This window comes from Nuphar pumila, chromosome 12 (assembly GCF_984573655.1).
Source record: "Nuphar pumila chromosome 12, dmNupPumi1.hap1.1, whole genome shotgun sequence".
NCBI classification, from domain to species: Eukaryota; Viridiplantae; Streptophyta; class Magnoliopsida; order Nymphaeales; family Nymphaeaceae; genus Nuphar; species Nuphar pumila.
In genome coordinates, this window is record NC_143260.1 from 1,531,274 (window position 1) to 1,543,454 (window position 12,181).

A 12,181-nucleotide genomic window follows, 5' to 3' on the forward strand; every position below is an offset into this window, starting at 1 on the left:
AACAAGAGCAGCAACAGCAAGCAGCTGTCCAGATTTTTTTTTTTAAATTCTGCAGCCCATTTCGTAGGGCAATTTTTTTTAAAAAAAAAAATCCAAACAAAAATGGATTGAAATGATCCTGGGTGCGGTCAACGCACCCAGGATAGGGTTGACCGCACCCGGTGCCGCACCCGCACCCTGCTAGCCGAATCCCTATGACATAGGCACAAACACATAAATAGGATACCACTAATGGGCAAAAATACAATAAGCCACAAAGGGCAAACCACCAAACACTCACAATATGAGAGAGCTTAGAGGACTAAAAATAAAAAATAATGTATTGAAAATGTTTAGAAAATCATTAAGAATAAGGGGGCCAAACACCCCTATTTATACACCTTATGGGGACCAAGGGGCGCTCCCGTAGAGTCGTTGGGGGTTCCCCAATGGTCTTATTTATGACTGTTGGGGAGGGTCCCAACGAATCTAAGGGGAGGACTCTTTTGCCCTTGGTCTAATAAAGAAAAGAAAAAGAAGAAAAAATAATAAGAAACCCCAAAATGTTACCTAGGTACAAAAAGACTGAATTGCCCCTAGTGAGCATCACAAAAGACAGAAATGAAACTATATATGAATATACATATACATGTGAAATATATATGATAGCCTATAAATTTTAATGGTCAGGACTTATTTTTTAAACTGACAAATGGGTTAAGATATCATTTGTGAGCATAAGTTTTTTCTGGTGGTCCGGCTTACCTCCGTTCAGTTGTACGTCAGCAGAACTGCGGTTCAACATGAATTTCAATGCTACTGGCTTTTTTATTGTCTGGTTACTATATGAACCTAATAATATTCAGTTGGAATTATGGGTCAACATGAAAGTCAATGCTACTGTCTTTGAGTTGTCCGGTATTCTCAATTCTCTTGACATACTTCGTGATTCACCAAAAGGCCACTAGTCGGCAGTGTGTTTTGTTTGGTGCGTGCACAACTTATATTTGTGCTGCTTTCTTTGTCAAGTTCTTTGCCTATGATGTCCCTATAAAATTTGTGGAGTGAGGTTTTAGTGCATTTGCACCTGAATTTTTGTACAGCATGTTGTACTTCTTTATCTCCTTATTGATGTCGTCTCTGGAATGTTCGTATCCTGAATGATGTGCTGTGCATATTTGAACAGTATATGTTGAATTTCAGCGGAATAATTCACATCAATATTTTTTTTCTTCAGGCTTTCTTGGATTTTAGATGTTCTGTTGTTGAAAGGCGTGCAAGGTTTAGGCTTGCTCAAGCTCAAGAACGAGAGCATATCATAGAGGTATTCTCTTATATTGCCATATACGACATTATTCACTGTCTGTGGTTGAATAACCCTTTGCTTTCACAGGGTATTATTGTTGGGATAGAAAATTTGGATGCTGTCATTCATATGATTAAGGAGACCCCGAACCACAAGGCTGCTTCAACTGCCTTGCAAAATGGTAAAGCCTGGTAAATTAGTGAGATTTGTGTGATTTTAAGGAGCTTCTGAACATGTTTCATCACACATTTATTTATATGTATTTGTCTGCAGGATTTGCTTTATTTTTTTGTGGGTGTTGTTAATAGGATGCTAGTTCTAGTACTATATTTATGGCATTGCTGATGTGGTAGATGATATTTGTGGAAGTTGCATCATTATGTCCTGTAAGATTTTCTAAATATATAAAATAGTTATTTGTAGTTAGGGCTGTGGAACAAAGCGAGCTGCTCATTGTTTGGCTCTGTTCAGCTTACCAATGGCTCACTCGTGATCGGCTCATTTGCCTACTGAGCTGAGCAATTATTTTCCTCATATAAATAGCCGAGCCAAGTACAAACAATGGGTGTTTGTCTCAGCTTGGCCATATAGCTTGCATACATAGTCTGAGTCGTTAACGAGCCACTCGGCTCATTTTTTTCACGAAAATAGTGAACTTGTGAACTCATTTTGACTCGTTCTACTTGTTTCAGATTGTTAGGTAAGCCCATTGTGACTCGTTCTACTTGTTTTGGTTGTGTTTTCCCTGATAATTAAATGGTGCGTTCTGACCTCAAAATAAAAATCATATAGGCTTGTTAAAGCTTGTAGATGCCTTGTTTTAGTAAAAATTGATGAAAAGATGACATTGATTACACATACTTGAAATTTAAAAATGCACATATAAATGTATATATATATATATTATATAAATATATGAATATAAATAAATATTTATATATAAATGAAAGTAAATGTATTCTATATGAGTTTAAAAACAAATAATAAATAAATAAATAAATAAATAAATTCATCCACTAACTTTTAGTTATTGAGTTATAATCCTAGATCTTTAAGAGCAATGCTTGTACAATTATAAGACTTGGATTGAGTACAGTTGGAAGACTAGAGACAAAGTTGTCAGCTTTGTAAATCAATATTGCATCTCGTTCGATGCTAAAGTACACAATCTTATGGAAGTTCTTGGTCAAAGATTGGGAAACTCAATTCTTATGGAACTTCTTGGTTAAAAGATTGTGAACCTTAATTCTGCTAAGAAGAGGACTATAAGTATACTTGTAAAGCCGTACATCTCTTCTTAAGGTCAAGGTACACAATCTTGTCAAAGACCTTGGTCAAAAGTTCAGAGACTAAATTCAACTAAGAAGACAAGATGATTATATGTGTAAAGATTAAAATACCTCTGACACAGACACCATATGCTCATTTAGAAAACTCTGATGTAAAGATTCACATAATGAGATTGCTTAGCAAAAAACTCCTGCAGGATTATCTCTCTTAAAGGATTATGGATTATAACGTACAGGTTTTGGTTGTTAAGATTGTGCTTTATCTCTTTATGATTATGTTTTTTGCTTGTTTATTAGTTGCTTATTAATTAAAATGATCTTTGTTGTTGTAAAAATATCTATTTGTATATATATACATTTTTTTTTATTCTTACAAGTTTTTTTAGTTATACATTGCCGGTCCCAAGCCCGAATAAAGGAGGAGGGTTGCGGTAGGCCAGTGACAGCCAACATAAAAACTTAGTCACACCCTATGAATATGAACCAATATGAGAATTTCGTTGGGGCATTCCCTACTGAGCGATGCGCTGTACTCTATAGGCTCGGAGGCAGTGATAAATGGGCAAGGGTTGCTAGGTGGTCGCCCAGAAGCGACGCGTCACTCCGACGCCTGGGTGTGGTGTCAAATAGGCAAGGGTTCCCTCACTTTGTTGGACGGGTGGGGGTAAAGAAGATAGTTCAAGACCATAAAATTAGGTTAGCCACTTGGAACATAGGGTCTTTAACTGGTAAGTTGGTAGATGTTATGTGTAGGAGAAAAATGGATATTTTATGTCTACAAGAGACCAAATGGGTAGGTGAGGAAGCAAAAGTGATAGAACCTTGGTGTTATAAGATTTGATATACGAGAATAAATAGGAATAGGAATGGAGTAGGGATTGTTATTAGTCGTGAGTTTATAGATAATGTAGTTGAGGTCCGTAGGAACGGTGATAGGATTTTACTTATTAAATTAGTATTAGGTACGAATATTATTAATATTATTAGTGTTTATGCACCTCAAGTAGGTTTAGATGATTCCATTAAGCGTCAATTTTGGGAAGATTTAGATGGAGTAGTACAAGGGATATCTTATGGAGAAAAGCTTTTCATCGACGGTGACCTTAATGGACATGTAGGCATTAGTAGGGATGAATTTGAGAGTATCCATGGAGGCTATGGTATAGGAGAAAGAAACGGAAGTGGAGAAATAATTTTAGATTTTGGTTTGTCCTATGATATGATCTTAGCAAACACTTGGTTTAGGAAGAGGGAGTCTCACCTAGTAATATTTAAAAGCGGGGTTAATACGAGTCAGATAGATTTTTTCCTACTTAGAAAGAGAGATAGGGGTTGTTGCATCGATTGTAAGGTTATACCGAGAGAAAGTGTAGCTACACAACATAGAGTCTTAATTTTAGATCTTAGAATTAGAAAATGCCGCAAAAGGGATAGACATAGGATAGATCTTAGAATTAAGTGGTGGGCACTGAAAGGAGCTAAACAATGAATGTTTATAGAGCAGGTAGTTAAGGAAGTTGATTGATGTCTCGAGGAGGATTCAGAATCAATGTGAATAAGATGCATGAGAAAGGTGACTAAGGAGGTATTGGGTGAGTCTAAAGGCGGTGTACCGCTAGGTAATGATACATCATGGTGGAACGAGGATGTCAAAGTAGCTATTAAGGTTAAAAGAGAGTGTTATAGAAATCTAAGTAAGAGTCGTGATAATGAGAATTTGGAGAAGTATATGATAGCAAAAAAGAAAGCTAAAAAAGTAGTTCGAAACACGAGGGATAAGGTATATAAGGAGGTTTATGACAAGTTGGATACCAAAGAGGGCGAGAAGGATATTTATAGGCTTGCAAAGATGAGAGATAGGAAATCAAGGGATATGGGTATCGTTAGATGTATTAAAGATGAAACGCAAAGGGTTTTAGTCAAAGATGAGGAGATTAAGGAGAGATGAAAAGATTATTTTGATAAGCTATTTAATGGAAGTCATGCTCGGGATCTTGGAGACTTCTCCGTTCCTTTTCATGAGATTAATCGTGGCTTCATGCGCAGGATTTAGAAGAAAGAAATTGCAGAGGCTTTGAAGAAAATGAAATCAAGAAGGGCAGTTGGCCAAGATGGTATACCTATCGAGGCTTGAAAATGCTTGGGTGAGAAAGGTTTAGAATGATTGACAAAACTTTTTGACAAGATTTGGCTGACAAATAAGATGCCTAATGAGTGGAGTATGAGTACTTTGGTGCCTCTATATAAGAATAAGGGTTATATACAAGACTGCACAAACTATCGTGGTATAAAATACATGAGTCATACTATGAAACTTTGGGAGAGGGTGATTGAGTATAGGTTGAGGAAGGTTGTCATGATATCGGAGAATTAATTTGGTTTTATGCCTGGAAGATCAACTATGGAAGCTATACATCTTTTTAGACAACTTATTGAGAGATATAGAGAGAGGAACTAAGATTTGCATATGGTTTTTATTGATTTGGAGAAGGCATACGATAGAGTACCTATGGATGCTCTTTGTTGGATAATGATGAAGAAATGTGTTTCTCTCAAGTACATTAGTATAATTAAAGATATGTACGAAGGAGTAGTAACCAATGTCCGCACTTGTGGAGGGGTGACAACCAATTTTCCTATAACGGTTGGGTTACATCAATGATCTGCATTAAACCCTTTCCTATTTGCTATAGTGATGAATTAGCTTACAAAATCAATTCAAGAAAATGTGCCGTGGTGTATGTTGTTTGCTGATGATATTGTTTTGATTGATGTGTCTAGAGCTGGGGTTAATGCTAAGTTAGAATTATGGAGACAAACATTAGAAGCAAGAGGTTTTAAGTTGAGTAAGAGTAAGACGAAATATATGGAATGTCGGTTTAGTAAGCAACAAAGTAGTGATGGGAGTGTAGTGAAGCTTGGTGAGCAAGAAATACCGGTGGATGACTGTTTCAAATATTTGAGATCTATCATTCAAAAGTATGGAAAAATTGATGGAGATGTAAATCATAGGATAAAGGTTGGGTGGATGAAATGAAAAAGTGCAACTGGAGTGTTGTGCGATCGTAGAATGCCATTGCGGTTGAAGGAAAAGTTTTATAGGACGACAATTTGGCCCGCTTTACTATATGGTACAGAATGTTGGGCTGCCAAGAGACATCATATTCAAAAAATGAGTGTAGCTGAGATGCGTATGCTTAGATGGATGTGTGGAAATACAATAAAAGATAAGATTCAAAACGAGGAGATACGTAAGAAGGTAGGCGTTGCATCCATTGAAAATAAGATAAGAGAGAATTGTTTACAGTGGTTTGGACATATTCGGCGAAGGCCTAATGATGCTCCAGTTAGAAGGTTGGAGAAATGGGAAAATATATTAGTTAAAAGAGGTCGGGGTGGGCCTAAGAAGACTTGGATGGAGATGATAGGAAAGGATATGAATGCTTTGAACCTCACCGAGGACATGACATTGGATAGAAATGATTGGAGGAGAAGGATTCATGTGGAAGACCCAGAATGATTTTCTTTTTTTGTTCATATCGCCGACCCCAATTGTTTTGGGATGAAAGCGTAGTTGTTGTTGTTGTTGTTTGTTGTTACAAGTTTTTGATGTTTTTATATTTTATTCTAAATCTTTTCTATGTGTCTATATTGACCCTTGCCATGCATGTTATACTATGTTTTTTTCAGCATTGATGTATACAATTGGAAGCTGTTCTTTATGCTTGTATTACATGAATATCCCTCGTTAGTGTCTCTTACGCCATAGCCTACCTGTTCTTGTCTTTCTTTGGTTGTTCCTGCAAAATTAGGACGATGTTGTGTTGCTTTTATTCTTATCTAAATTTTCTTTAGTAAGGGATTATTCTCTTTTTTTGTGGTGTCCTAAGTTGCTCATTCTAGCATGGATGCCAAATAACTTGATAGGAAATATCAGTTTGCATGCTTATTCACTTGTTTAGAAAACCATTTTATTCCTTTGGTCATAAGATAATATACATAGGTTGATTTTGAACTTTATGCTTCGTCTTTTATGGTTAAGCTGTTTGTTTATCTCTTGGTAATTCATCGGATTTCGTTCTAATTATGTCCAAGTATTGTTCTGATATATGGTTAATTGTTGTGGTGTTACATTTTCCTGATGAATTCTGTAGAAAATCATCAAGCTACAGTACATTTTCTTTTCCAGATTTTAATTTAACTCCAAAGCAAGCTGAGGCTCTCTTAGACATAACCCTGCGGAAGCTCTCCCTTTTTGAGGTATGAGCATGGAAGCTACAAGTTACTTAAAAAGTTCTTAGGGCTTGCTTAGTTTGAACTGTAATGTGATGTTTGCAGAGGGAGAAGTTTGTGGATGAAAGCAAATCCTTAAAGGAGAAAATTTGTAAATTAACTGAACTTTTGTCTAGCAAAGAGCGCATATTACAGGTAACTACCATGCCAAATATTTGTCTGTTCAAGTTTCTGGATGGGGAATCTAGGTGTGGTAGTTGCATTATTTCGATGGAATTGTTGTTTGGAATGAATAATGCTTGTCAACCCGTTGGTTGTTCATAACCTTCTTGGTATTCAGTAAAAAACTTTATGTTCATATTGTGGTTTGGTTCAGGCTTATGAAAGCTATAAGCTTCATTGTTTATGTTACTGCATATTGATGCAGTGCAGTTAGTGTTCCTGTTTGTTTTCCAAATGAATTTTAGTCCATTCCTAAAGGTCTTTGGTTCATGAATGTAAAATTTATTAAATGTTTCAAGGGTCCCATGGTCTGGATGTGTAATATTGTCTCATTTTTTTTCTTATCCATCTTCATGATTTTTTGCTAACTCAAGCAAGCACTATTGAACGGTAAGGATGAAGTTTACCATTAGGCAGAGGAAAGGTAACAATTCAAATAAGCTGCAATGTTATTGTGGGATCTAATTAATGTGGTTTATTGGGGCATCAAATCAATTGGAACAACTCGACACCCAGTTATGACTTAATAGTGTCCTCTTTGATCTTTATCAAACAAAAATATATAAATTGTGGTAATCAGTGTTGTGGATTTTATTTTAAGTATCTCAAAAAACAATATATTGTATCCATATGAGCTTGTGAGGGTGCATGCATAAATCTGCTCACCACAGTTACAACATAAACAATATCATTTCTAATGGTGGTGAGATATATAAGTTTACCTACTAGCCTTTGACATCTTCCCATATCTTCAACTTTGTCATCCTTGCACAAGCGCAATTTGTGATTTGGTTCTATTAGTGTATCCACAACTTTACATCCAAGCATTCCTACTTCATCGAACAAATCAAGTACGCATTTTCTCTAGGACGACAATATATCTTTCTTAGATCTCAACGCTTGAACCCCGAAAAAAATAGTGCAACAGATTGAGATCCTTGATATCAAATAATTATGCAATTATTTTTTCAGGTTCTGAATTTCCTCTTTGTCATCTCCTGTAATCACAATATCATCAACATGAACAATTAGAATTAGCATTTTTTTCTCCTTTCATAATGGTTGTGATCACATGTGCTTCTATAGCCAAATTGAATAATAGTTGTAATAAATCTCTCGAACCATCCTCTAGGTTATTGCTTCAAACCATATATGAATGCAATATACGAACTCAATTCTTTTCACTAGATAAACTGAATCCTAGAGGAAAGCTTATAGTATAGCTCTTCAAATTCTCGTGAATAAATGCATTTTTTACATCAAGCTATGCTGGTGTAATATCCATCCTGTATGAGCTGCCATGTTATCCAAAACTCTGATGGATCATGGATGTCAATTTAGGAACAAGGGAAAAAGTTTCTTGATAGTCTATAGTATGATTGGATATTACCCTTTAGGCTTTAGCCACCAAATGAGCCTTGTATCTCTCAATAGACCCACAAGCCTATTCTTAAGTGTGTACACCCATTCACACCCTACTGTGTTTCTTCGTTTTGGCAATGGTATCACTCCCTATGTTTTTTGAATGCATTCATCTCTTGATACATAGCCTATCTCCACTTAAGATGTCTCATTGCCTCTTCCACATTCTTAGGAATTGGATTAGATTGGGAGTTGGCTACAAATACTTGATAAACTTGAGAAACTGCAACTTAGGGAACATAATGGCATGAAGGATGTGAGATGCACATTCTTTTACCTTTTCTGAGTGCTATAGGTAGGTCCAAATATGAAAAAGACTAGGTCTGGTCTCCAAGATTTCACTGTCATGTTTTCTTGTCCCTGAATCCTGAGAAGATTCGTCAATCACAGTAATGGTAGGCTTTGGCATCACAACATTCCTCTCTCCTCTAACGTAGGTCTTTATCCTAGTAGGATCCTTGCTATCTAAACAGTCTTGATGCTCTTCTCATATGGTTAAGGGAGTAAGAGGTAAGCATGTATCTTACTCTACTTCTTTATTAGTCTCCCCCTTACTATCATAGTAGGATTTGGACTCAAAGAATGTTACATCCAAGGAAACATATTTTCTCCTTTTAACAGGGTTATAACACTCATGGCCTTTTTGATTTATAAAATATCCTAAAAGTGTAAATCTAACAACACAGGGATATGATCATACATTCTCTTTCTCTTTTGTTGGAGTTATTTCTTCCTAGTTTTTCTCTCTTAGTTATTCTCTGAGGACTACATTTAGCCAACCGTCTATGTGCTTTTTTGAAGAGAACATTCAGGGTGCATAGAAGTGACACAACATGGTTTCTCTTTTTGCAATCGACGAGATAGGCCTCAGCTGATGGATGATGCCATGTTGCTCCTGACAGGTGAAAACTTCTCAACAAGGCCTCTCCGAACAAGTATATTATCGGCGTGCTACTATTCGAACAAAGCTGCCGCCCAATGGGAGGAGGCATACTAATCTTCTCTTTGCTTTGCGGAAAACCACATCCAATTAAGGGGCAAAGCCTAAATACTGTATTGTTAAACAGACTTTACAAGCCAACTTTTTTTTTTTGCTTTAATCAATCCCAAGCTCTAAAAGTGTCTGTCACTTACACAATGGGCTTTTGATCCATCTTTGGGTTGTATCAACCTTGACTCAGGCGGAAGTTCAATGTGTCTGGAAACTGGGGAAATACAATGGATTCTGGTACCGTTGGTAATTGCTTTGGAGGTGCAGGATCAAAACTCTCACTATTGGACAAGGTAGTTAGCGTCATTCTTTTCATTTCTTTCTCCAATCTAAATGGGATGCCAACCGTTTTTGAGATCTGGCTATAGAGCAATGTCCCATTTATGAATGAAACAAACATAAGGCTATCACATTTCTTTCTCAATGAAAGATTGCTTGTCCTGATTTCTTCATTTGTCAATTGATAAGGTTGACATAAACAGATGCAAGTGAATGACACTTCACGCATAAGATCGAAACTAACACATTGGCCTTCCGCGAATACAACAATGAGTCTGGACTTGGAGGGAGGTGAGCACAATGGAAGCTTGCATGTCAGAACCAAATGAATGCCCTAACAACCACTTTGCTTGCTTATGACTCCTTTCTCATGTAGCTTAGCTTTATTAAGATTGACATGCAATATGTCACGACCTAGGAGCAAAGCAACCAAGTGGTAAAGATTAAACTTAATTGAGGGAGCGATAGCGACTGAAGATATTGGCAAAACTACAATGATTGTTAACCAATTAAAATCACTCGTAGTAAAGATACACTTTGATTTGATCATAAAAATATGCGCACGGGTTTTGTCGGCAAAGAGGAATCAATTGGATTCAAGGGGAGTTTTTATAACGTATTAATAAGCTAGACCCATTCTACAGGTTGTCTCATGCTATAAATAAACCGTCTCAAAACTGTTCCGCTACTACATATGGATCGAGATCTACGATCACATAATCCCTTGACAATTGCATGAATTTGTCATGAAGTGGCACAAAACCCGAGTCACGATCGAAAGATGAACAAAAAAGGAACTAAAGCACAAACATAATTTATTTAACCAAAAAAGGACATAACATATTTATACATTTACAAGAACACCAAGAAATAAAAAAAGATAATTTTTATTAATAACAAAATAAACAAAAATTACAAATGAACCTCACTACAAAACACTCAAACTCACACCATCCTCTCTCACCTATAAAACAAAAGGATGAGTAATATATAGAGGAAGACATGACAACTAGTTTGACTCTTAGGGGAGTTGACCTCATGGGAATGAAATTAGCATTATCTTAGTTCGTGATGTCACATTAATGATTACACTACGATAAAACAAGTGATTGAGCAACTTGATTGGTGAACAACTCTCTTTCTTTCTCTAAGTTTGTATATGCTTCCTTGCCCCTGCTTAGTGAGAAAGAAGTGACAATGCGTTTTGAGTCAAAGAGGTTTTGCTTCTTCTTTCGCCCGTGTCAATGCCCTGAAAGGAAGGCAGTTGCAACAATGAAAGAAACAATCAAAGTTTGATATGGGGCTCGCGACCTACAAATTTGGAGCCACGTCAGTCATCGACATGCATTTGTGCCCCCCCCCCCCCCCATGCCAGCAAATTAATGCATACAACAAGTTGGGTTAGTAAGCGGCTCCATCTTTCCAATATCCAGACAAAACAGTCTTAGATCACACATCAAGCTCATCATAGGCAAGCAATCATGCACTAGAGCTACGATATATTCCACTAGACTTTGGCCATTCCGGTGTGCAGAAAAGGCCCATCACCCTCTTAATGTAGCCATTATTAATGTTGAGAAAGAGCTAGTCTTTTGCATTGTGGCCCTGCTTGAAATCAGCCTTCCATTGAGAGATTGTTGGTCGAGCTTGTAGCGCAAGCTTTATTCCTCCCTGCTTGCTTCCACACATGCCTTTGTGTATATGTGCGGTGCACACACACGAGCGAATGAGTGAGATTATATACATTCAAAATTCCTAATCAATGTGTATGTAAGACAATCACAAGTGCACAAGGAACATATATCAAAAATAAAAATCATTTATTCAAATTTCAAAAATAACAAGGTGTCCATGATCACTAAGATCCTAACCACATGTAATATTTAATACTTCACAAAATTTTTTGTTTTCACATAAGAATACATCAAAAGAAAAATAAAAACCAAGTTAAGCAAAGACTCGTAAATCACACTTGTGAATGACACATATAACCATTTAAAAATAAATATTTCTAATAATTTTAAAGTATTTGAAAAAATTTCAAAAATAAATATTATAATAAATATGAACATGATTTGACATTTATAATCATGAAGTGTTCGAATAAAGCATCTAATTGCTAACAACACATGCTCAAGAATACTAGATTATATACGTACACATTAAATACTAGATCTCATAAAAGCATACACATATATCATTTCACAAGGTCAAACAAATTTTGTAAACCTTATAAAACATTTTAATAAAAATAAACCCGATAATAATTTGAAAAGCTTTTATTTTTTAACAAAAAAATAACAAATAACTTTTCAAAAGATAAGAATAATGAGTGTTTTCTCATGCATAATACATGGGATAGATAACTTAAGTAACATTAAAGATTTAAGATACATACTGGGTCAAGATTTTCCTTTAATCAAAGTCACACAACGATCACGAACCTTCCTGAAGCACTAA

At 36.1% G+C, this 12,181-nt stretch overlaps 1 protein-coding gene across 1 annotated transcript in view; it reads left to right on the forward strand.

Annotated features, from left to right (window-relative positions):
• Positions 1–12,181, forward strand: part of LOC149819595 (DNA gyrase subunit A, chloroplastic/mitochondrial-like) — a 69,268-nt gene that overhangs the window by 45,137 nt on the left and 11,950 nt on the right. The window contains exons 14-17 of the mRNA XM_089982963.1: positions 1,217–1,303; positions 1,373–1,466; positions 6,764–6,834; positions 6,913–7,002. Coding sequence (XP_089839089.1) covers positions 1,217–1,303; positions 1,373–1,466; positions 6,764–6,834; positions 6,913–7,002 — 342 coding nt within the window. The remainder of the gene's footprint in view (positions 1–1,216; positions 1,304–1,372; positions 1,467–6,763; positions 6,835–6,912; positions 7,003–12,181) is intronic.